This window comes from Perna viridis, chromosome 1, assembly GCF_037379345.1.
Source record: "Perna viridis isolate PV_CMFRI_1.1 ecotype Kerala chromosome 1, ASM3737934v1, whole genome shotgun sequence".
Lineage (NCBI taxonomy): Eukaryota > Metazoa > Mollusca > Bivalvia > Mytilida > Mytilidae > Perna > Perna viridis.
In genome coordinates, this window is record NC_142445.1 from 53,647,487 (window position 1) to 53,674,441 (window position 26,955).

The 26,955-nt window shown below is 30.6% G+C and overlaps 1 protein-coding gene across 43 annotated transcripts in view; it reads left to right on the plus strand.

The window, feature by feature from the left end:
- LOC148629371 (centrosome and spindle pole-associated protein 1-like) overlaps positions 1-26,955 on the plus strand; it is a 64,210-nt gene that overhangs the window by 17,814 nt on the left and 19,441 nt on the right. For 20 of the 43 annotated variants that reach the window (XM_088549405.1, XM_088549427.1, XM_088549524.1 and 17 more), the window contains 23 exons: positions 123-173; positions 497-586; positions 1,275-1,661; positions 2,381-2,533; positions 2,751-2,819; positions 3,835-3,888; positions 4,361-4,444; positions 5,273-5,392; positions 6,008-6,067; positions 7,018-7,086; positions 7,550-7,621; positions 9,035-9,199; positions 9,478-9,521; positions 10,437-10,533; positions 10,838-10,867; positions 14,471-14,582; positions 16,632-16,646; positions 18,479-18,575; positions 21,942-22,097; positions 22,705-22,890; positions 23,470-23,511; positions 26,366-26,481; positions 26,798-26,888. In XM_088549405.1, coding sequence (XP_088405531.1) covers positions 123-173; positions 497-586; positions 1,275-1,661; positions 2,381-2,533; positions 2,751-2,819; positions 3,835-3,888; positions 4,361-4,444; positions 5,273-5,392; positions 6,008-6,067; positions 7,018-7,086; positions 7,550-7,621; positions 9,035-9,199; positions 9,478-9,521; positions 10,437-10,533; positions 10,838-10,867; positions 14,471-14,582; positions 16,632-16,646; positions 18,479-18,575; positions 21,942-22,097; positions 22,705-22,890; positions 23,470-23,511; positions 26,366-26,481; positions 26,798-26,888 — 2,360 coding nt within the window. Of the gene's footprint in view, positions 1-122; positions 174-496; positions 587-1,274; positions 1,662-2,380; positions 2,534-2,750; positions 2,820-3,020; positions 3,084-3,834; positions 3,889-4,360; positions 4,445-4,881; positions 4,957-5,272; positions 5,393-6,007; positions 6,068-7,017; positions 7,087-7,549; positions 7,622-9,034; positions 9,200-9,477; positions 9,522-10,436; positions 10,534-10,837; positions 10,868-14,470; positions 14,583-16,631; positions 16,647-18,478; positions 18,576-21,941; positions 22,098-22,704; positions 22,891-23,469; positions 23,512-26,365; positions 26,482-26,797; positions 26,889-26,955 lie in introns of all 43 variants that reach the window. The other 23 variants (XM_088549413.1, XM_088549743.1, XM_088549677.1 and 20 more) reach the window with 20 other exon arrangements.

Below are 26,955 nucleotides of genomic sequence, written 5' to 3' on the forward strand. Positions count from 1 at the left end.
TGACTTTTCATTTTGTCCAACTTACCAGAATGCATATAAGCGTATAATGGTAAGCATTGTGTTTCTTAGAAAGTTCAAAAAGCTAGACATGATAGTAAATGCTAGTATTATTTTGTGTTTAGCTTCACCAAGGAAGGGAGGATAACTCCATTGAGAGACGAAGGAACTATCAGGTAGTTTCAATTAGCCCTAGATTTTGCAGAATATTCACTTCGTTTGCATGAATGGAGTCTTGTGATTCATTATTTGTTTTTGTATCACAAAGTAGTTATTTGTTATGGTACATGATAATGATCTGTTTTTTTTTATGTCATTGCAATTTATATATTTTTTAATTGTTTTTTAGTCAAGTATGTTTGGAAGTTTTCTCTTGCACATTTACTTTTATTACTTTATGTTCTCACACATATGCTTACTTAATTTGTAGACTAGAAATGATATTTTGATTTTTCTTATTATCTTGTACATGTCTTACATATGTTTTTTATGTTATAAGGACCCTCTTTCTGAGTATACAGAAGGTGAAAGAAGAGCTTTAACAATGTTAGAAGAGAAAGAAAGAGAATATCAACAGCTTCTTAAAGAGGTAGAAAGGAACTCTAAATATAACACTGTTCATTTTGATATATATTAACAACTTCAGCTACCAGTAGAACGCTACATGCATAATCTTGTATTTTCTGAGGCTTTTTGTGTCCCCAAAAGGGACTTGCCTGACAGATGCTTCAATTTCTGTCATAGACTACCTCTTCAAAGCAATGTTGAAGTTTCCCATTCCGTCTAATCTTTCTCTGTCTAAAATTATCCAGAATGATCTTGTCATAATTGAAATAGCTATTTATTTGTTATTATTCTTGGTCTTGTTAATTGTTAATAAGCATTTTCATCTAGATTGGGTTGTAGTCTTTTTTGACATATTCTCCAAACCCATTCTCGATATATATTGACAGGATTGTTTTTCATGCACTTATAATGCTGCTTTAAGCAAGATGGTCAATGATAGTGTAAAATAAATGATGAATTAAACTATGGCTCATTTCATTGATAATTTTTGCTATGTTATTTTTCTTTATATGCATGTAGTTTGTCTGAATAGATTCTTTTTATGTTTTCATATTATGTCATCCTTTTTATGTTCTGGTTCTTTCACTTTCCTACTTACTTTTCTGTTACTGTTGGCATGTAAAATAATAATAGAACAAGTTCATACCTACTCACGTGTGTGTGCCCTTTTAAGTAAAATATTCTATGCACTGTATTATTCTGGATTGTAGCTGAGACATGAACACAATGATTTAAAGCAACATACTAAAACTGGGATTGAAAATAAGTCAAAGGCAAATGAATATCCTTCACTTGAAGAACAGCGCCATTTGCAAAATTCTCCTCCACTCTATCTTCTCTCTGAGAGTCATATGGATGAAGTGGAAGAAACACTAGAAAAACTGAAAAAAAAATCTAAACAAGGGGAGGGCAATGCATCTGATCAGACTGAATCCCTGTTGAATGAGCTTGGTGACCAGTTGGAACACATTCAATCATTTTTAACACCAACATGGTTGGTTCCAATGTCTATACAACAGAGATACCTTAGGCTTTTAAAAAGTTATAAGCACCAACTAAAGAAGGTGTATAAACATGATTATACCAGTAACACTAAGGTATTACAATTGTGTGTGATGTAAAAAAAATAGTAATTTGTACCTGTGTACTCTGTGATCCTAACTGAGTGCTTATCATATGAGTTTTGCATTCATTTGGTTTTCAGCATGATTTATGTTCAGTTAGTGATATGACATGTATAATACTAACATTATTTGTTCAGAGCATGTTGCAATTGATATATGCCTCCTAAATATTTTCTTTGCATGGCATTTATTGATATTTTACATGTTATCTTAAATCTTTGATTCTTTGTTGCAGATTTTTGATGAATTGATCTATATCATATCAAGTTGTTTTAATCACTTCTACACTAAATATATATATGATTGTGTAGTACTAAAATATAGCACACTTTACATATTGTTGAATATTGATGTTACGAAGTATTCTTTACATTTATAATACAATGTTTTTCACAGCTTATTTATATTTCTTTTATAATGTTTGAAAATATTTACATATTTTGAAACATCTCTCTTACTTTCAAAGCAAGCAAATACAATACAAAAATAATATTTATTACTCAATCACATGAATTGGAAAAACATTTAAGTAATGAGCATAAGTACTTTGTGATATCATGCAGTATTATTATTCGTAACAAAGCATTTAAAATAAAAATGTAAAATAATTTATAAGTTTACTTTATACTGGTAATCAAGGTTTAAAGAAAGGAAAAAATTATTGTGTTAATTTATACATAATTTTGCTCTAGCGACAAGAGAGGGAAAGAGAAAGTAATAGGGACAAATTACCACAAAAACCATCAACTCCAGGAGGTCTATTCAACCAACTAGGAGCTCATGACCGAGAGAGGAATAAACTGAATGAAGAAAGAAAAGATGAATACAACAAACTGTTAAATGAGGTTGGTATCTTGCGGAAATATGATTGGTTATTTGATATAAAAATGTTTGATCTTTTTAAGTATAGTTAGTCTTAGAATTATAAATCCAAGCAAAGTGAATAATATTAATGTCACTCCTTTCAGAGGAAAAAATATGCTGTTAGATTTAGTTTGGTTAAATTATTTTTGATATTTTAGAGAGTAGTACATAATTATTTTGGTATTATTGACTTTACAGCAAGCTGGGAGATTGTATGAAGTAGCCGATACATATCGCTCTCTGGTGTCTGATGAATTTGACTTTAAGGTGAAACGTTTAGGCTGGATTGTAACCGTAGATTGCCAGATAATGTCTCCCTAAATAATGATTCACAGCCTGTGTATGGATGGTGCACTTGCTTGTGCGGTTAAACATTTTTCTTTAAATTTTACTTTGCTCCTGAGATCAATGCTCTACCCTTAAATTTCTTTAAGAACTAACAGTAGTGTTGGAATGTTAATATTTCAGCATAATGAGGCATTAGTTGGGTTGATAAAGGGAGTCCAGTCAGATATAGTACTTAATACTGAGGTAACAGTGTTGTGGTGTTATCTTCTTCATATTTTGACAAGTTATGTGTAGTAATTTTGGCTTTTTTTTTATTCTGGCCATCGTAACATTGTAGAAATGTTTTAATTAAAAATCGAAGTATCTCTTAATACTCTGCATTTATTATATCAATCATCTTATACTAATGAAAACAAACATTTGTTGTAAAATCTATGATATATAGGATTAATAGCTTATTTTTGCAAGGAAATGGTTTGAGGTTTTAGTAAAAAAATGATCTTTATGTTATGGTTTGCTAGTTTTTATTTTCCCATACATGTAACTACTGATTATTTCTGCTAAAATGTATTGTTTATTTGGTTGTAGATTGGTTTTGTAGTGAGAGGGGTGCTTTTCAGTTTATATCAATTGATGCTAATTTATCTTTAAACCTGAAAAAAATTAATTTCAATGTAAAATGAGAAGACACTTTTGTCTGGTCCTAGATTTAAATCTACTATAGATTTTAATGGCAGCACATAGATATAACATAATTCACCTGTATCAGAATGTTGTTGCATGATTCATTTTGTTATTACTGTATAAAGAAAAGCATGAGGTTGTGATCAGGATTTTTGTAAAGAGAGTTTTAATACTATTTTGGTATTGTCTAAATTTGAAGATATATTTGAAACCACCATTCTTAATCCTATTTTTATTAATTTAACATTTCTTATAGAGCAAGAAAATCTGAGATTCAGCATGTTTACTTTATTGTATTATATTCTTTCAGAATGATAGAGGAGCTAGAAGAAGAACAGTTGAGCCAAGAGAAGCCTCAGTACCAGTAAGTTAGACTGATGCATAAGTTTAGATAGATTTTTTTTACACCTCTGTCTGTGTTCAACTAATCTTGATAAAGCTGTATATATTCAAATACAGGGTATATATTATTAACACCTCTTAGCTTTACAAACAAAATAAGAAAACTTACTTTAAAATCTTTTAATAAAATACCCATGAAAGATTTGTGATTGCTGGTGTATTGAAGCACTTAGATTTCATTAGAGTATTTTATTAAAATGGGAATTTTACATTTGATTGGATTTGGTCATTAAAACTCAGAAAATGTGTTTCCAGCTAACCTTATCATCTATGTTGATTTCATGCTTTTCCTATTTCTAAAGAATTTGAATATTAGCTTGAGTTTTTATTTCCAGATCTTCATCCATTAGAAATGATACCATGATAAGCATGCATTATTCAACTATTTATACAGCATTTGATTTTTGCGTTGTAATTATTGTATTTATTTACAGCAGCCTGAGCCAAGACAACGTCCAGCTACTGATGAATCTCCAGGGGCTTCATTGAAAGGATTAAACCCCAGGGACTCAGCCGAGGTAAGATCATAGATATTTAGGGGAACAGAATTAAAATTATATTGTTGTTAAATACTCGTGTCTGGTAATGAAATAAAGAAGAAACAGAATTAAGTTGTCATATGATCATAGTTAGAAGATCACATTCCCCCTTTAATAATGGACAGACAGGGCCAGGATTTCATAAAAATATCTCCAATAGAGATTTTCCTACTATCCTTGAGTTTTCCTCAAATCTTCAATTTCAAGTGATTTGATTGGTCTTAATTGGAGTTGAGAAAGGATTTGAGGAAAATCTCAATTTGAGATTCTTTATGAAACCGGACTCTGTTAACCTATTTGGATGATTGACCAGTTTGTTAGTTATTGTGAAAGTTCATTAACCAGTATGGTCACTGATTTAATGTAAATTTGTTGTAATTAATCCCAGGTTTCTTACTCTTTTTAATGTTTTGAAGCTTAACTACTATGTACCAAGCTGGTCACATTACTGGTATGGCAGTAAGAATTTTATTGATATCAAACCTTACTCTGTAAGTTACAAGTGCATGCTGGGATATGTGATAAATCAGCATGATTCTGTCACAATTTCTGTGTGAATACTACAAGGGTTGTGTCAGTGAAATAGCTAAATAGAAAAGTTTTATTCGTGGTGCATGAGTTTAGTAAGTGAAGACTTTGGGCGGTCTGCTTGCAGTCCCTTTAATTTTCTTGTTTAATCTCCTGCATGTGAAGTATTGGTATGGTGTGTATAGCTTTGATATCATTTACTGAAAAAACTAAACCTGTAGGCTATGGTCAACCTAGTTATACAAATAGCTGTTATTAACTGCATGTTGGTTGTTTCAGATACGCAAAAAACAGTTACGCAATGAAGAATATAATGAATATCTCAGACAAAAGCAGGGTCGTGGCCGTGGTAGACAAACTGAGGGTAGGCCACCCTTGCCTAGCTCAGCTAAAAATTCAGTAAGTATTCAGAATAGGAACAGCATTGAGACCCAGTGACTCAAAACATTTAGAAATTTTGATGTGTTTTTTTCTCTTCTCGCTCTTTTACATGAATTAAGAAAATGCAGTTTTAATGAAGATAAACTGTTGCATCAGTTGTATACTGTTAAATTATTTAGCTTTTAGGTTATTGTTTCGTCTGAGCTATTTGGTTTTATGCATGTTTTAATTGTCTTGTAATGGTAACTAGGTTGAGCCAGTTAGTACTGGTACTTTGCATGAGCTTAGGTGTTATAGTTTTTCATCTAGTTCAAAAACTTTGGTTTTACATTTTTTGTAAATCTTTCCAAGTTCAAATTTTGAAGAGATGAAAACAATATTTGTGTAATAATTGTTTTTCATTAGTATATTTTAAAGATTTCTGTTACATGATTTGTCTTTGTAGCAGGTTTTAGACCTTCAATTAAGTTTTCCCTTTACCATTATTTCTGTTTATGAATTGATATTTTACCAAAACATTTATAATTTTCAAATAAAATCATAATCAAGTAATGCAGTTTTTGAGTGACGAGTCGTATCTTCATATGAAGTCCAAATACATTATTCCTGAGTGATAACTTTGTGTTTCAACAGAGACATAGGTATTCTGATGATGATACTCAAAACAGAAGAGTTAACTCAGCATCCAATCAGGTATAATCACAAAGCATGATTTTATCCACAACCTTAAAAGCATATCATCAGACCTTAAATCTTGATTTTTTGTTGTTGTTGTGTGTTATACAATAAATCTGATGTATGCTGAGCATGTCACAAGCATCTTAAATATATTATCTTTTTTTCTCTCCATTGATTGCTTCCCTTATTCTTTCTGCAGTATGTAAACCAATTCTGGACGTAATCTTTGCTACTTTATTGTTTTTGTTAGTCTCCTCAAAGCTTAAGACTCAATTATTCTACCATACTGCATGATATCACAAAATACTTATGCTTATTTCTTAAAATTTGATAATTTATGTGATCGAGTAAAAAACTAATTTTCAACAAGTTTCTCAGTGTTTCATTGTCTAGTTTGGCAGATATGTTGATTCTTTTCAAACCATGGTCCTTCAGTATTTGTTGATACATGTTTCCTGTTTGAGCCATCACCACACAGTGGTTTGGACCTGTTGGCCCTCATCCTGCTATTTAATCGTTCCACAACAAACAGTTTTTTTTTTCACTTCGTCTTAATGTTTGCATATATTGAGCTGACTTAGAGTATATAGTTACCTTCTCTATTATGGCTAAGTTTACATTTGATTCTGCTCCACTGAAATTTTCAAATCAGTATGCATTTCATTTGATGATTTTATAAGTTGATGAAAAGGTTGTACAAGGCAACAAAATGTGTGTTTTCCCTAGGGACTTTTAATGGAGTTAATGTCTTTACTGGACATCATTTTGGCCATTGACCTTTTATATCCTTGGTGTAAAGTGCTGATTTTCTGAGCTTTTAAATCCTTGGTGTATAGTGCTGATTTTCTGAGTTCCTGTTGTATGTTTTATTTTTCTTTTGTACAGTTTGTTAGTGTAATAGTAGTCTGGTTGACTTCTTTTTACATCCTTATCTTATAAAATCATTTACCCTTTTAACATTATAGAGAGATGGGAAGGCTAAGGAGGATATTTATGCCACATTGCCAGGACTTCACTACAATGGATCTGCTCAGGTAATTAATTCTATAAATTATGTCATATCTGATTCAGTAGCATGAAATAACACATTTTTTTTTTCAAATAAAGAACAATGAAGTAATTTTCAATTTTATAATTTCTAATGATACTATGAACTGCAGCATTTGATGATGGTGATTAGATTAAATATATACTGTATTTTTGTCAAGCTTGTTTTAGATTATCCCTCTAACTAATAATACATGTATTATGATCCTTCTATTAAATATTAATGGTTCCACCCTTTAGTTTACATGCTAGACTTACCAAATAATCTTCATTTCTGGAGACAGATATTGGTAGATCTTAGTTCAAGTCTTCCACTACTTTTCCAATAGTTAATTGGCTTTTAGAAAAACAATGTTAATACCGGTAATTTTGTTGGTCTCAATTTTTTATTCATTTGCTATGGTTTGTTTTAATTCAATAAAAATATTAAATAATTTGATAAAACGATAGAAAAGAAAAGCTGAGGAAAGAAATAGGGAGTATAATGAAATGGTACAAAGAACTGGTGGTAAACGCCACAGTGTAAGTATGGAGCGTGAACTAACAGTGTGGCATTAGATAACTCAAGCTTTAATCATTTGGCTGATTTGTTGTTCTTCATCAAGTTCTATATCAAGTTACAGTTCTATTGCAATATTTGATCCTTATAGTAGTTAAAAAAATGCCTTGCCAGTAGATTGATTGATTGATTTGATATAACTATTTGTTACTCTAAATTCTTTGAACTCATCCCTTCATTAAAATTGATAGTTTATGGGGACTACTATTAGGCATTCATTGATAACTGAAATGATTTTGTGATGGGGGAAAATATGATACCAAGTTCTTTTGTTTCACAAATATTTCATACTGGCAAAGTGTTGAACTAATACCTAGTCTGGATTGTAATTGCTAGTTCACCATGTTTTGTTGCAGTACTGTTTTTGTACACCATGATGAGTTAATTTTTCAGATTTTAAATGTGTATATAAGGGTGAAATCTTCATATAAGTTGATGCAAAGAGTAGAAGCTTTAAAAAAATATTATTGCATTTCTTGACTCATTGTTCAAAAATAATTTATGTAAACAGGTAATAAGATTTGTTTTAAGTTATTCAATTAATAAACATATAGCATTTATGTTAATTTAGGCAGATTTAAAAAACCGCAGTTTTAAATCAGTCAATAAAATTTACTACAATCAGCAATTGATCTATTTTAGAAATTGCCACCTAACATATAAAACACTGCTGAAATCTTATGATGCACCTTCATATATCAGGGTATTAAAATGTAGTTTTGTATTTCACTTAGTATATATATATATAGATATATACAAGAATACTTAAGCCACAAATGTAATATGATTTATGGAAGTATTTCCTTTCAAGAGTACAAAGTATGTGCTATGTATCTGTATTATGTGGTTAATTAAAAAAATTCATTTACAAAGTATTATGTTTCCTTGATAACATCTCCTCAGTTTACAATTGCAATATTAAGCTGAATTTCTCATGTAATATGGATATTTTTTTTATGCCCTGGTCACAAAGTGGTCAGGCATTTAGTTTTACCCTTGTCTGTCATTCTGTTATTCTGCGGTGACTTGTTTTCTGAACTTTTTTTCAAAACACATTAAGATTTTGAGAGTTTTTATATTAAGGTGTATATTGATGAGTTACAGATCAAGTTTGAGTTTTGTTCCAGTTCATTGATTTTTGAATGAGTAATGCTCCTTGAAGTTAGTAAAATTCCTGAGAAAAAATGTACTGCAGGCAGGGGCATTTGTAACATCCAGTCTAGAAATATGTTCAAGTCAAGATAAACAGTAGTGTGAAAAATATGCAAAACATGTCTGAAATTTGTTACCTCCTACTTTTCTTTCACAGCTTCTGTATACACATTGAATAAGCCAGTATTTTAGGTATTGACAGAATACTCTTAAAAACATTTCAGAGGTCAAAAACAGAGGAACCTCCTCCTCCAAGAAGAGGTTGGCAGTCTCCATCCTATGATGACATTCTTGACAGAAAACGACAAGAAGAGGCTCAATATAGAAGAGAAGACCCTAGCTATACTGGGATGAGAGCCTATAATAGTGAGGGAGCTATAAATACATTGGTAAGTACAATATACAGTATGACTTTTTTTGTTGAAGGCCTTTAACAACAAGGGACTAAGAATACAGACATTAATATAAATAAGTATAGAATGGTCTATTTTGACCATATGGTTTTAAGAGTAGGGAGAGGGGGGTATCCTTTTGTGATTAAGTAAGCTATCTCTTGCAAGATATCGGTCATGTGATGCAAATTCTTGGAAAGAAATGAAATAAATAGAATTTGCTATCAAGTTAATGCATACTTTTAGAAAATAAGTACTTTTGTATTTGTTTTCAGGGAGATGATAAATACAAAGAATTAGACAGAGAATATGATACAAGGTAAAGTTTATGTCAATTAAATACTGATATTGTCATTTTGATTGTTTCTGTATGTCATTAGCTTTTGTCACATTTATTAAAGTTTCAACGTTGCTGATTAATCTTGCTTAGAAATCATGAATCTTACATACATGTTTTCTTCTTAGTATTCTAAATCATTATGTCTGTCTGTCTACTTATTTTTACTTTTGTAAGTACAATTCCACATAAACTGTTCAATATTTTTGATATCATACATGAATGTCTAAAATATGGGTTTAGAGTTTGGTTGGGAGTATCTCACAGTATTCATTTTTTTGCCTGTTTTTACAGATAATACATTTATTACTGTATACTGTTGTCTAGCCATTGGTCTGCTCATGCACTACTGGCAATGACTCAGAAATGTTTTCACACAATTTTCATTAAACATTTTTACTGTTCATATCCATTGATATAACATCCATTTTTGTTACAAGTATGGGATTATAGTTATAGAAAAAAGAGGGATAGGCATGTTATGTACTTTGATATGGTTATAACGAGAGTGGATACAGTGAATATATCAAAGAGACAACAACCTTTATAGAATGAAAAATTTCAGATCAAGGCTTTCCATGGGTCTTCATTGAAGGAAACCCTCACACCACAGGGCAACAACATAATATGCAGGTTGTCAGTTTATGCTTATTAAGTACCTGTTTGCTGATTTTATTGATTAGAGGAATCATAAGTATTGCATGCAATTTCTTGTTTTCATAGAATGTAATGTTACTTTGTAATTTCACCCTGCGAGATATTTCCTTTGAAATTCCAGGTTTTGATGTTATTTGCCATGATACGTGTTATTCCTATCAGATCCTAACCAACAGTTGGTACATCATCTGTATTATAATAAAATATTTTTTTCATTTGATATGCTCAATTAATTTACAGGAAAGTTAGATTCAGGGATCAAAGGTCAACTATTCTTGATAATGACCAATGGTTAGATGTTGACGATGCAAGGAGAGGTGCAGAATATCAAAATCTGGTACGTCCAATTTTATTATTGATACATAATGTAGTTAGAAACACTGGTATTAGGTTTCTGGATACTCTTTTGTAAATTGTTTTGCTAATACTAATATTGGTTATTTTGTTATTTTACATTTAAGACTAGAGGTTTTCTGTTGTTTGATGCTTCTTTTCTTTTTTTCAAATGCAGAAAAGAATTTTAAGTTTTTTTGTCTGTTTTCATATTACGATTACTGATTCTTACTTATTTTTTAATGCACGCTTATAGAAAGTCACTACAATTCAGTTCAGATTATTTTTCCTTTTTTTTCCACGAACAGCTTTATAAAGTGCGTAGTTCACCACAAACGGTAGGTGATTTGTTCCAGGAGTTTTTCAGCCTGTTTCACTCTTTATTTTCACCAATAATATATCAATTTTACTTAAAAGAAATTAGTACTCCAGCAGATCTCTAAAATCTTATGAAGGTTAATTTCAATATTTCTACCAGAACTTTTACTGACTTCCATGACTTTTTTCCATCCATTGTTTGTGATCCAAGAACCTTGAGTGGAATAGTCTTTATACAATCGTAGTTCCCTTCATTGATTAATTTTGTAGAAGAGAAAAGTTTAGAAATTATACAATTAATAACTTAACTAATATTTAGAATGCTTTGTGCAAATACCCAACTTAGATTGTTTCTGAACATGGCCATAAAAGGGAAGTAACTGCTTGACTGTTTCATAAATGTATGGGAAAATAATTTAAGTATCAGAAGAATAACTATAGTAATGTGTGTATTTGTAACAAAATTATAAAATAAGTACAATGTACAAAACATGTAATAGGGAAAGGTAGGGTGGGATAGTTGTTCAATTTAAAAATGTAAGGCTACTATCCAAAAATATTTTTAGCTTGGCATTTCCTATTTTGTCTATAATTTTATATAATTAATGTAATAGTTAAGATTGTCCTAAAATCCTACACAGTTTCATATTTAACCTGGAAAAATTAATCCTGTTATTTTAAGCACATTGATCTCTGTTTCACTTTAATTTGTGAATAATTCAAGGCTGTAACACTCACCCTCCTCAGTTAATGAGTGACCATATTACTTTTTGTTATCTGTTTTTATTAGTAATGCTAGATTAAGTATTTATTGGGATGTTTGTTGCACTTGTTGAACAGTTCTCACATTTTTTGCATGAATATATATTTTGGACATGTCTGTGTGATATCTTTTACCTCTGCTTATATAGGGATGATGAAACCTTCTGCAGAGTAGACATCTTTATACTCTGCTCCATCTATATACTGGATTGAATTTATTTATGATATCTTATATGAGTACTGTGATAAAAAGGAACTATTTCAGTGATAGGGGAGGGTATAATCACACTTATTTAGATGATAGAAAAATATGTAAAATGTAAAATTATTTCTGAAAGGTAAATTTTTCAATCTTCATTTATCTCAGCTCTTATAATCCTCTATCAAAATGAGTTCAGTCATTTCTTCTGTATTGCTGCAGATGTTTCTACCAATGCAGGATCTTAGAAACAGATGAACTTAACTATTTTAACCCCCTTTTTTGATAGTGAGAAATATATTTGATGATCATGGTGTCTGTCCGTCCAAACCAATTATCTGTACAGCTGTCCTTATTTATCATAACCACTTAATATTTTAATAGAAGCTTTATAAAGACATGCTGTATTGTTGGAGTCAAATTCAGCCTCAAGCGATACCAACTTCCTGTTTGTGGAGTTACTTTGACCACATGGTTTTTAGAGTGGGGAGCAGGGGTATCCTTTAGTGATCTTTGCTCAGTTTTCTAGTTTACTATAGGATTTTGTAAAAGAAAGAAGAGAAAAAAATCTATTATGACTAACATTACAAGATGGCATTATTAAGAAAATATGCATAAAATTGTCAAAAATATGCCATATATCAAATGTATATGTCCTTATGACCCAACCAGCTTGTATGAAACAGGTCTATGGGAAATCACTTTTGCACTGTATGCAGTAGCTAGGAAACTCCTAATTGTGATGTTTTGATTATGACTCAAGGCATTATTTATCCTCCCTTCCAATCGTTGAATGGTGTCTCAAAAACACTTAAAAAGATTTTTAGAATTTTGAAGTACAATGTTTGTCTGCATGAAAGGATTCTCATTTGAGTTTTTCATTGTTTTTCATTTTTCCAAGTTATGGAACATGAAACACCAAAAAAAAAAGAGGATGATCATATCACATGCTTTAGCACAGCTGTTTATTTACATTAAGTCTTGATATTTGAAGGAAAAAAGGAATAATTTTGTAAAACAGAGTCAATGCTTTGCCTGTAACTACTGGTACAAAAGTTAATCTTGCAGAAAAAGAAATAAGGGATAAATGTAATGAAAACAGTTCAGGTGTAAAGTGGACATGTTACATGTTAAGATTAGTGAATAGTGTTTATATATGGGAGGTAAAACTCTGTAGTTTAATCAAACTTATATGATGACCTCTATACAGATATCATGAAACCAAAGCTTTGAGCTTAGGCATTTTTTTTACCATAGGTAAAGAAGTGAATTAGATATTACTTGGTCTGATAGTTATTTTTAATGACCTTTCTTTTATTGCTATCACTTAAGTGGTGGGTAAGTGATCTGTGTTAGCATTTCTTTACAATTGTTCCAAGTTGTAGATAGAACATGTACTTACATGTAGTGTCATATACAAATTAAATTTTATGTTTTTATTGTGTTTATTTAGGAATTTTTATTTTATAACTTTTAACTTTTATCTACTTTTAAATCATTGCTTTTGAAGTTGTTTCTGTTTGCTTCACATTTCTTAAATTAACTATTGTAAAATAAAAGAAAATTTGAAATATAAAGTCACATGTAAAAACTTAGGTTTTTTTTTAGTTGTCTGTTACCACACAAATTATTGATACTCTGTAGTTTAAAGGATATGCTCAAGTAAACGTGTCCAAAAATAGTCTTTGTCATCCTCTCTATCAATGTTATAGATCTTAGTTAGTATTGATTGTTATTTTATCACTATTTACCTCATATAGGTATTGTGCCATTAACTTATCAATAAATAATTAATGATGATTAAGATCCCTCTGAGGAATCATTGCTTATTAATTAATAATGAAGTTTCATTTCTCCGTCAAGCCTGATATAACCCTGATCCTCTACTATGTATGTATCTGTTATAGAGGTAACTAAGAAATAAAGTCTGGTCCCTTTAGAATGTACATCGCAATGTGTATCCAAGTACATACTTATTCTTCTATTTCTATAAAACACGTACCATTTGAATTTTAGTAGCTATTAAAGCCTTTGATGTGTTTAACAAACTTATTTGACACAGTATGCTGCATTGCTTTCAAGTGAAATCAAACAGGAAAAGTATATACCTTCGAAGTCAATGATGTGCAATTGAATTTCCACTATCATTATACTGTGAACAGTTCTCTATAGTGTCACAGTTCATTAGCTCAATAGAGAGAATCAGTAAGATTTAAATAGGGTCAGTTTTTGGTGTGTTTAATGACGGAATATAATTCCAGGTTACCATAATAGGTGTATGAATAGTAAATAAGATATACCAGTAAATACCTTTAACAATATCTAGAAGATTTTTACCTGGAATGGTGGCGTGTGTGATATGCCATTAAGGAAATTGTTTTAGAGAGAATTCCCATTAAAAAAATTCTTTGATAATATTGTTTGTACAGTGTTCTCAAGTTGTTATTGTGAATATAATCCCTAGAGAAAGGAATTTAGTGTAAACAAGTGGGATATACAGAAAAGATAATTCAAGTCCTGTTAATAAGTGGAAATTTTATATTGTTGGAGTTTGTGGTATATCTCTAAGTTTCTTTCATTGAATGTGTGTAATTTGTGACCAAAATGGAAATATTCAATATTGAATTGTGGAATTTAATTAAGTGATAAATTTTAATTCTAGCAACAAGCACCACCCCCTGCTGCACCTAGAGGTCCCCCTCCCCAAGAGGGACTCAGGGGTGAACCTTCACAAGGAGAAATGGCTACATCATATTTCGCTACTTTGCCAGTCGGTAAGTCTTATTTTAATGCTTTACAATGGATTGGTTATGTTTTAGTTTTTGTTCTATATACATTGAGTGAAGTCATTCTGAATTATGTGTTTGAATCACTGTTTGAGGCAGTTTGATAAAATATTTGTTTATACTTGTTTGTATTAATTTGCTTTCACTGTTTTAATTTTTAACTTAGAGACTGGATATATTTAGAATGAGATTTGGAGTTTGAATTTCTTTAAATAATTTTTGATTTCATTATAGACTTTCATGCCCTATATATGTTGACTTTACTCTTCATTGTGAATGAGTAGACAAATTCTAAATTTTTAGAATTCTGTGATACTTATGAAAATATGGTTAAAATATTTGTAAATATGATGTAAAATATAAATGACATGTGATATGATTAAGACTTCATTGAGTTGGCTGGGTGCCAAAGGTCAAACTTAATATTGCCTACAGATTTAAGTTCCATTTTTAATCAATAAGATTAAATTTCTTTCCTATTGTTGTTATACATCTAATCATATCTGATTAGTAATCATATAAAAACGAATTAAGATTTCTTTATTAATAAATATATCATATGCTAAGAACTAAACTGGAACAAACAAGACTTCTGAACAAATGTACATATAAATTGCTACAAATGTCCAATCTAGTTCCTGCAGGACTATATGTTTCATGTTCACAAATTAAAAAAAAACAACAATACAACAACTTATAATATCAACAATAGTTCTGGCAGTGACAAACAAACAATTACCTTCAACCACCTTGTTCAGTCAAAGTTTGAAAACTAAAATAAATGGACCAACTGTTGTGAAAGAACTATTGTTCGTGGGGTACCACTTTTCATGGATTTCGTGGATAAGATAAACCACAAAAATTGATTCCCAACAAAAAGGATTATTTACTTTAAATTGTATGACAGAATCATCAAAGCCACAAATTCAAGAATCCATGAACTTGTGCTTTTCCCATAAACCACAAATTGATGCCCACGAATATAAGTACTTTCACAGTATCTAGTTTAAGATGGTCTGAGAAATAACACGGACATTCCATTCCTACTTTTCATTGATATTTTACCTTAAGGTAAATAGTTTATTAGATTCTGCATGTCTAGATGTGTTCTTATCAATTTATATAACTCAGTTTCAAATTCAAATAACATAATTCATGGACAATATCAATGTACTTTTTGATTCATTTATCAATAGAAAAAGTAATAAGATTTCTTAAATAGATGTAATGATATAATTTGGTGTGGTTTGTTGTAACAAGGTTTATAAGATAAAAAATGATTTAATTAAAGTTGTTATGTATCTTTACAAGTCATAAGAATTCCATTGCCACACTTGAATTCAATCACTCACTACAATACAACACAATTGTATCATCATTTTTCAATAACAACAGCAACCAAGGTTTTTTATCTTAAAAATGTGAAAAAAATGTTAAATTATTGCAGTATTGTCATTGGTGAACATAGCAATGACCGGCAAACACCATATTACTGAGATTAAATGCCAGCATAAAGCAGTGTTGCAATTCGATCTTGCAACTTGCTGCCATGGAGGCTATAAAGATGACAGCATTACTGAAAACAAAACAAAAATACACAAGACAACTATTATTGTCATCATTCATTGTGTATACCACATGTACATCTATTACATGATAAATGATTATAGAATGTACTTTACCAGTACATGTAGTTGTCCATATCTGCCAGACTCCAACCATTGTATATATAGTTATCATTGGTTATGGAAAGGTATGCTCACAGATTGTTCAACTTATTCTTTCTTATATATTAAATTTAACTGTTAAAACTGTTTTCATGACTTTAAATGAAATTTCAGAATCTGTGAACCTACCTTCAGTTGTGATAATTCATTTGACCAAGTGTAATGTAGTGAACTCAAGGGTTTACACAGAGTTATACTTGTAACCAGTGTAATGCCAACTACTTTCATTTTAATTGGAAGTGAAAGTAGCATGTTATCAACTTGATGTAAACCCTTGAGCCCATGCATACAGATAGCCTTCTCTTCACAGGTGGTACTGACAGAGGTATGTTGTCACTCTATAAACTGTCACATGATTTCTAAATTTGTCACATGATTTCTTCTTAGGAGAAATCTATGACAACTTTTTTTTTACTTCTTGATGTAAATATCCTGGTGAATTAGTCCATTATGATGTATGAATACCTTGGTGGTCATATTTACCCATTTGTTTGTCTGCATGTTTCAGTGAAAGTCCAAAATGTGCATGAAAACTTTTATAATATTATCTTTCTTTCTTTTACTATAAAATCTAATTTTTTTTTTAAGAAAGAGAAAGTGACACTTATCCTTATTGTAACATGCCAGAAACAATTCAGTTTCCTTTTCCTTAAAAAATGTTGGTTGACAATGGCTTTTATCCATATCTAGATATAATGATGGGAGAGCTGGTAAAGATTTCGAATAATTAAAAAAGACGTTTTTTGAAACTTACCTGAAATACCATCTAAGATTAAAAAAGCAGAATAAATCATGGAAGGATAGAATATGTTGAATAAGAAAAGCTACAATATATATGTATTTTTTTTCAATTTGCTAAGACATAATGTGTTGTAACACTTATGTTAAATTCTTGTTCTGACAGTGAAGTGGACAAATGTAGAGATCAGCAATGTGGTTTTAGAATGAACTCCTGGAGTGGGAATGTTTGGCCATGATAGATTGTTTTAGCTAGAAATTACATGTTCAGATACACACATTTTATATCCAGGGTGTATGAAATTACTAGACTTTTCTGTCTTAAGATATTGAAAGTGATAACTGAAAATCAATGCAATAATGGCTTCTTCATTCATATTGGAGTATACATGCTTATTGGAAAGTAAAATTTAAATCCTTGGTCTTACAATAACCTTTGAAAAGGATAGAGTCATTAAATTTATTTAACTATAATTTATTTTCAATATACTGCAATATAAGTCTTCCATTTGGTGTATTCATGTAACCAAGACCTTTTCTTTTGTTATTGCACTTATGATAAGTTTTTTTCTGTTCAGTAATAATTGGAACTTTTTAGCTTATGAATGATATAACCTGCATGCAGTTTTGAAATATATAATTTCATTTTTATTTTGTTTGCCCATTTCCCTATTTAAGTGATGATTTACACTATCGAGTTTTAATTATTGCTGTATTTATTTTTCTGGATGTGTAGTTGTAGATATAGTCAATTATATTGAAGAATATGCATTCTTACATTATTTAAAAACCACATAGTGGTACTGTAAGCCTTCATTACTGTTTCCATCATAATATAAATGGGTAATAAAAACTTTAATGTGGAAGAATGAATCCCCTATATACTGTAATTTGCTATATGTTCTAGTCAACCAAATTTGAATGGCTACTTGGTATTCTGTCATTTCAACTGCTTTCAATTTGTAAATTGAAGTTTTTTGTTCTACTTTGATTTAAAATAAGTAAAATTGTATTTTAAATCTATTTTCTCTCATTTTGTTCTGTCTTTTAAAGATGACACTTAAATTTGGTTTGCTAATGTGATAGCTTTAATGGAGAAAATAATGTAACAACTCAATCCGCTTCTTATATAACATGCTTCTAACTTATTGATCTACAGTAAAATCATCACATTCATATATTTTAACTGGAATTGTGCATTTCACTTTTTGCTTATTATGTTATCAATAGTAGTTCTTCTTTTTTATACATATCATTAATATCTGTCAAGGTTTGTATATATATTATATACATTAACTCTCAGATTTCCTTATTAATGATATTGATATGGAATGAATTTGTATCATTGTCATGTTACCACTTAGCAGTTATGATATTTCTCTACTTTAAGCTATGTTACAATGGTGATTAATGTTGTAGGTGGCAATGAGAGAGACAGTGCTAAGAGGAGGAGACAGGATAAATATAGGGAGGAACTGCAACTGCAGATGCAGGAAGCTAATGCTGCAAAAAGAAGGTCAGTACAGAAATATGGTGAAGTATTTCTTTTTTGCTTGAAATTATTTGTGTTAGTTTGTTATCTCAATATTCCTATGTATGGTAAGTCTGAGTTAAAGGCTGGAGCAACCATTTGTTTTCAGTAAAGGATGTGAATTATGTAAATTAACAAATATGGAAACAGTTATTTAAAGTAGCACTTGTATTGTATTTTTGAATACCAAGGAAATGTTATGTTACTTCAGACTAGAAACTGTATAATTGATCCTTAATTCATAATTCTTCAAAATTTTGAAAACATGGAAGTGAAGAGACATACTTAGGTTAATTGACCAAAACGTTAATCCAACTTTGCCAAACCCTTAGGAAAGGTATTCAGTTATAAAACTGCTTTTATAGAATTCAATCATCATTTTGTTCATACATTTTATAATCATATCTATGTTGTTGTAGGGAGCGGTAAGTCATGCATCATATATTGCATGCCACCATTTATGTTAAGCTAATGTAAGAACTAACCATGTCAAGAGGAATTTTATTTCTGTTGTTTTTTTTAAGCCAGTAATTTTTTTAACAGCAAATTTTCTGTAATGAATAAAAGTCTTTTGACAATAAAATGTAACCTTTCTTTGTTAAAAAAAAAAGATGTGAACAAGGGGAAACAACATAGAGAATTTAACAATAAATAAAATTATCGGTAAGCTTGAATGATATCATCAGTGTCAGTGAACATTGTGAAAGGATCAGCATGAACACTAACTTCCTTAACCACAGGAGGGAGGTTGATGTTTTTTTATTGGTAGTTCAACCATTTTGGAATTTGGGGAAAAGACTACTATCTGAACATTATTTAGTTTGAATTAATTGCTTACTTTTGACAGATTTAAATTTTGATCAAAATTCATTCAGTGATAAGGCAATTGAAAGATTTTTTATTTTTTTATTTTTTATTTTTATTGATTTTTAAAACATCACAGTATGCTCTGTATTATATTAACTCTCAGTTTTTAAGAAGCACATGAGTATTTTTTTTTTAAAGTTTTGTCTGCTCATACAATATCTGAAAAAAGCCATGAATGTTTTGGGAACAATATTTGTTTTCATGAAAGGACACTTTCATTTTTCTATTCATTGTTTTCTCATTATTTTCCTGCAAACAATTTGTGGTAAATGGGAATCATCCTTTCTGTTCACTCGTTCTTTTGTTCTTCTTACTGTCTACAATTCATGTGAACACAACCTCTTCTAAACACATCAAATGTAAATGTGCATTTTTTTTAGTTACAAAAAATTGAGACAGGCACATATTGTGTTGTTTGGTTCAGATATTTGTGAGCTATTACCCTCTCTTCTTTTTCATGGATTGTGTGTAAGTAAATTGGTTATACCTTCCTGCATTTTGTCTTTCTATTTTTAAGAATTTAAAAAACCTTTAAAAGCTGATATGTCCAAAGGCCATGTGACATATTGCCTATGTTGTTGTCATTTTTCCATAATCTTCTTCTCTTGAACTACTCGACAGAATTCAATGAAATTTTGTATGATTCTTCTTTAGGGTATCCTGCAATAACAGTTTTGATTTTTGATCCATGAAAAAACATTGCTGCCATTACTAAAAATAGAACATAGTGGTCAGACAACAGTTTTTTGTATACCAGTATATCTCCATATCTTAGGTTTATCAAATTTCTGACTGGGTTAAAGTGTACAGCATGATGAAATCTGATTAATTTTTGTGAAAATCTGTTGAGGTCTCACTAACCACTTCTAACATTTCCATTACTTTACATGTTAAAAAAGTAATTTTCAAAGTTTCACTGTGAATTCCAAGGACAAATGACATCTTAAAGTTGCATACCGTTGCAAAGCTTGGAAAATAAGGCTTCCAAAATCATTATGCTAATGGTACAATGATTGTAGAAATTCTTCACAAAATTTACTTGAATAAATAATACTGAAAATCCACATTTTTACCTGTTCTGCTAACTGACAGCATGGAGGCAAATTACTCACACATGTAAACAATATTCATACACTTTTGTAGTTAATTACATATATGATTTTAAAGTACACATTCTCAGCTTTATTATGACTACTTGTAATCATAATACACACAAATAGTGCACTTACAATGCATATGTGTAGGTTCAGTGTGTTTTTGGTACTACATAGTGGGGATGGCCATTTGACCTGGTGAGTGAGACCTGACCCATTTCGGAGTTATTGCCCATTTTGGTTGTTATTTGTCATTTTTGATGTTATTACTTTCAAAGATCATCTCATGTGAAAGTACTGGACAGAATTTAATGAAAGTTACTACGATTGTTACTTACTGTATCCTGCACTTAATGAGTTTGGATTTTTGATTTGTAATAAACGTTGTGGCCATTCTTAAAATTGAACATAGGAGTTAGACTTCTGTTTTTTACATATCTCCAAAAACCATTAGGTGGAGCCAAATTCTTACAGAGTTAAAATGTTCATCTTGATGTTATATTTCTATGGTCAATTTTTTGTGAAAATTTGTTTATTGGTACCCATGTTGGAGTTAATGCCCTATTTGGATTTTTTAATGTTATTACTTTCAAATATCTTCTCTGAAACTTCTGGACATAATTTAATGAAAGTTAATATGACTGATGCTTAGGATATCCCACACAAAATGATCATTTCATTTTTATCCATGAAAAAAAATATACATGGCTGCTTTTATAAAAATAAGAATGTAGATTATTAAATCAGGCAATTTAGAGCCTCTAGTTCACAAATAGAAATGTGTCATATTTTCAGTACATTTTGCACTTAGTTATATTATTTTTGACAATGATAATTCTAGGAAAAGTCTTCCTAGTTTTTACTCACATTAACTGCATGTCATACAGCTAATACTTTAATAACAATGTTGTGATTATGGGAGCATTCATCATGTTTTACCATTCATATATGTATTGATGAGTATTTTTTTTGTGTTGAAGAACTTCCATAGCTATTAACATAGGTAAATTACCATACATACAAGCAACAGACTTAAAATGTCAGGCCTACATTTAATCATTAATTTAGAACTTTTGGCCACATATCATCTTAAAATGTAAAAGGGATTGACATTATACAGTACGGTCAGGATAGATATAAAATTGTTTTGTCAAATAGAGAATGAATTGATTACTGCATTAGTTCATTTTTTTAAATAACTTTGTTAGGTTTAACTTCTTAGATTCATTTCAAATATTAAATGTATTTTAGGTCATGGATTATTAGAATCTCATGGGTCAAATAAAGGTATTCCAAGAGATTTAAAAGAAGATTAAAACTTAAAACCAACAATTACTTTATTTAGCCTAATAAAGCTTTCCAGTCATGTTTGTTTGTTATTTATTTTTAGAGAAAAGGTTGAAGATTTGAGAGTAGCTGCTTCAGGTTTATTAGATCCTGAGAAAACTTCACATAGAATAGCTTACTTAGGTAACCCAGATGTGAGTCCAAGACGTAATGTCAGAAGTCCAGAAGTCAAAGCATATCATACCAAGTTTGATCTCAGGTACACAATATTTTGTTTATGTAGACAGTATGAGTTTTTATTGGATAAAACTTGCAAACAGAAAAACTGCAGTTAAGACAGAAAGGGCAGGGAGTCCAACAGATTGAGATGTGTTGATCTGTCAAGACAAAGCTGTTGTTATTGCATTAGCTGTATGTAGCAATAATGATAATTTGACTTTTCATTGGTATTGAATATTGTCGATACAGATATATTCAGAATAACTGAGACAAAAATATCGCAGTGGGCTGGATAGGGTTGAGATGTGATATTCTGTTGAGACTTACTTAATACTTACTGAACTTGCTTTATTCTTCACGCTCAGAGGTCCATAAGGCAGTAACCAGGGATCTCGGCATCACATCAGTAGCCTAAGATAGAAAATATCAGGCATTAAGAACGATTGAAAAATCAAAAGGTTGCCAATGATTTTTTGTAACAAAGCAATGGCATGAGAACAGTAATATCAGGCGGTATTAGAGTTCTATGGACGCATTTCATCTATCTTTTAAAAATTTCTATAAGTTCCATTCATTCCATGATGGCTTCATAATGAGTACATATCAGTTTTTATGATAACAATACATTGTTGGCATTTATCTTTTAGCCCCCGAGATGGAGGAGGAAGGAGACCTGATGGTGGTTTTGATCAGGGTGGAGGATACACACCAAGAGAGAGAGGTCGGCGTAGAGAGCGAGGAGGAGGAGGGTTACTTGATAATGGATTCGATGGTTTGTTGGAGTCCAGACCAAAGGCTACCTACCTCCCACCAGGTTTAGAGTACCAACCATCGTAAGTGTGAAATTTTATTCTTTGAAACTGTTTATATGTTTTGTACAATCTGGACTATTTGATTATCAATGTCTTCCTAAATTCATCACTTTGTGATCATCTTATAAAACTTTATTTTAGGTAGATGATTTTGTAAGTTCACTGAACATTTTTGGAACATTAACTTAAAGATTTGACATCATAAGGTCATAAATACCTTCAGCATACTGTATGGAGATATCATTGAAGAATATGTACAGTGAAACCTGTCTAAACTAAACCCTGAATAATTCAAAAACCTGTCTAGAATGGACACTTTTTGTCTCTTTTACATCAGTTAAAATATATTTTAAACCTTTGTAAACTCAACACCTGTCCAAACCTAATCAAGTGTTGAAGTTCAAAAGGAATTTGGTTATTACAGATTTCACTGTATATGTATAGTAAATCCCTGCATAACTGACTTGTAAGTATGATCAATCCTTATTGTTTTACGATAGTATTTGTCATGTTCTCTAAACTGTCAATAAATGAGGGTTGGTAGCAATATCTCTATCTAGTCATTAAGTCAATTGGTAAAATGTATGATGTTTGTTATAGCTTTGCAGATCCATCAGATCCAGGGAGAATCGGTATCCCAAGGTACAAAGCAAATTTATCTTTTACTCAACTTCAATGTAAAGTTTATAAAACATATCTATGATTTAAGAAATCTTCTGATCAAATTGTTAAAAAAATGAACTGTAATGGAGTTGAGTTCAAGCCTCTCTGTCTCACCCTAATGTCTTCCCTGTGTCTTCACTAATAATGGGATATTCTATGGGCAATGCTGGCATGGCTTTTGTTCTTATACAGAAATATTGGGCTGTTTTAACTAGAAACAAGGAATTATTTACTATTATGTATAGATTCTCTCCCTTTCAAGATGTAGACATTCTCTTTCTACACAACAAAACAGCTATGCATGCTTGTTTAATAATTGAGAAGTTGTGCTGCATGATTCCCTCTAACAATGATGAACTTAATATGAGTGATAAAGTAAACTTAAAATTGTTTTCATTTGTTGCATCCAGGACTAATTTTAAGAGGAGTTTACCATTTCTGAAGTATATAATTGGTTGTTGTTTTAACACATGTGCATGTTGTATTGTTAATACTGTTAATAATGAGAAGCTGAAGTTACCTTTTGTTCACTTTGACCTTCAGTTTTCTCACCTTTAAAATGCCTTCTAAAAGGTGTCTCACTTGTTAAACTGCATTTAACTTCTGAACAGTGTGGTACATTTGTCACTTGTTATTTTTACGTCCATTTTAGTTTTTACAGAATTTGATACTTAAAATTAGACTTTCTAATTTTTTTATTTAGTTACAACATGTTCTAACAACACTTTATTCTACTTTCTGTTCAGATGACTGTCAGATTTCAACTTTCATGATTTTGAAAGCTGAATTTAAAGGAAAAAAACTTGAGTCTGATAAGTTCATTTGGATAGAAAATAGAAAAGATCTTTGTTAGATGCTTCAAGCAGTGACTAAATGGCCTGATTTTAATTACATTGTGTAAATGGCCAAAATCTTTGTTTTCTTAGATACAGTTCTTTAAAAAAAAAAGTTACTGTGAAGCTTTTTTTTTTAATCTTTTATACTTTATTAGGTTCTTGAAACTATTTTTTAGTCTTTCATTAATTAATAATTTTGATATATTTTACAGAGTGCATTGGTTTGTTTCACTTCAAACTCATCTACTTTAAATTTGAAAGATATGACTAATTTCATACATGATTTCATACATTCTAACAATTCTTTTTGTTGTTGAATTCATGTAGACAAGACAATCCTGGTACAATATGTGCTCAGTATTTGTTCGATTCCATAGAAAATTTATAATGTTATGAATGGTTGGACTACCAATCTGTTTAGCTATGAAGTTATGGGACTATAGTATGTTAGATTTAAGGTGAACTTTTACCGTTAGTTAGTAAGATCATTGTCCATATTTAGGTCTGAAGTCAGTGTTCTCTCCAGTCAAATCAAGCACTATGCTATGAAGTTTATTTTGGTATGAATACACAAAAGGCACTGCTCTGTATTTTATTTAGAAAAGTTTATAAAGACTGTGCTATGTCAGTGATCATTGTGCTGTTTTAAAACTTATGGAGAGAGCACTGCTAGTTATTTAGTATTTCTTGTCCATCTACTCTTTGTATACCTTCTTTTCTCTCCCATTTTGTAAAATAATAAGGATTTTGTTACTGAAGAACAAGACTGGTATTATGTCTGTTATGTAATATGTGAAAAGGGACACTCACAAAGAGGTAGTATCAATAAGGTCAATGTAAAAAAATAGGAAAATTCCTAAAGACAAAAGTATGTGATGTAAATGTGTTACAAGATAGTGGTATTTGACGAGCCTTAAATGCTTTTGTAAATACTTAAAAAATGGTCTAGCTGTTTGGAGAAAGTAATTTGTGTGAAGTATAAGTTGTTATTTATGTTAAGATCTTAGTGAGATTTTGATTTGTAATTTTAATGGGTGGTAGTTAAAATAATCATTGTTTCAACATACTTTTGTGGGTTACAAGTGATTAACTAATGATCTATTTAGTCACTTTTTGAAGGTGTTGTACAAATAGAATGGCTTCTTCAAAATACATAATCCATTAAAATCATCTATCATGAATTACTTAAGTGTAAAATAAAATAAAAATTATAACTTTGAAGCTATGTCATAATATTGGACCTGCTCAGACCTTAAGGATGCAACCCATTTCAAGGTCCTTGACTTACTTTAGATTAATTTTATTGAATTTTTGTTTGTTCTTTCAATTAAAGCATTCAACCATTTTATAGCAGTACCATCACATTTTTGTTCCTTGAAGAATAAAGTTTTATTACCAGTACTATGTTCTTCATATTATCAAGCTTTGTGGGAGATTCTGTTCTTTAAGTAATGGTTTGAATTCTTGAATTTAAAACACATTTGAAGCAATGCTGTGTAGATTATCTTAATTCTAGTCTTACACTTCTCTCCAACTGCCAACTCAGTAGAAAAACAAGGTAGAAATGTCACTGTAATCCTTGATTCTACAATGTCATGGATTTCTATGTTATGAAAGTAGATGATATATGATTTTTAATGAAACCTGTTTGAAACAAACTCTGAATAATATAGATACAAGAAAAGCTCAGATTACATTAGATTTGTTTGTGCCTGCCTTATAATTAAATGTTGCTTCCTTAATTTGGAGACTTTTCACTGAATAATTTGGTTGTTATTGGTCAAACTGTATGAGGATTCTTCAATTAGATAAGTTAAGTAAACACCCTCACATGATAGTATGGCTCACTTAAAACCAAATGTCTACCACTAAAGACCTTAAAACCTCTGGGAGTTGGTATATTTGAATTACACTATATTTGTTTTGTTTTGGTCTGTTTTTGATGTGATAGAACTCTGTTTAGATCTTACAAATGTTTTGTTTTTTTTATTTTACAGTACTTACATCACAGGAGGTGGTGGAGGAGGACTTGGTAACCCCGCTCTCAGTTCTATTGATGAGGCTTATCATTTCTATGGAATGAAGAATCCACTAGAACCTGAAACATCAGGAGGTAGGTTGAGAAAGTATTCAGGTTTATAATGGTTTCTGATGTACTATTTTAGAAATTATTGACGATTACCAGATTTTACACTAGTTTTAACCAAGGAAGGTACAATTATCTGTCCATATTTAGGCCAAGTTATAGAAAGGTTTAAAATATTAAAATGATTATTGAACATATAGGTTTACTAGAGTATAGATGTATTCTTTCAAAAAATTGTACTCTAAGGAAAAGACTTTAGTTCAGAGGTGAATATAAAGTGAGTTAATGGATAATAAGTACACATGTATATGAACAAATGGAACACAAAACATGTACATTTCAGGTGGAGGACCTCCAGAACTCCCACTTAATCGTCTAGATGATCCTCCGTATAGTAGAAGAATCTCACCTCCCAGGGTAACTTTTGATGAAAGGTAAGTACTGATGCAAAACCAGACCAAAACATACATTGAATGAAAAAATGTACAAAACAAAAAACAG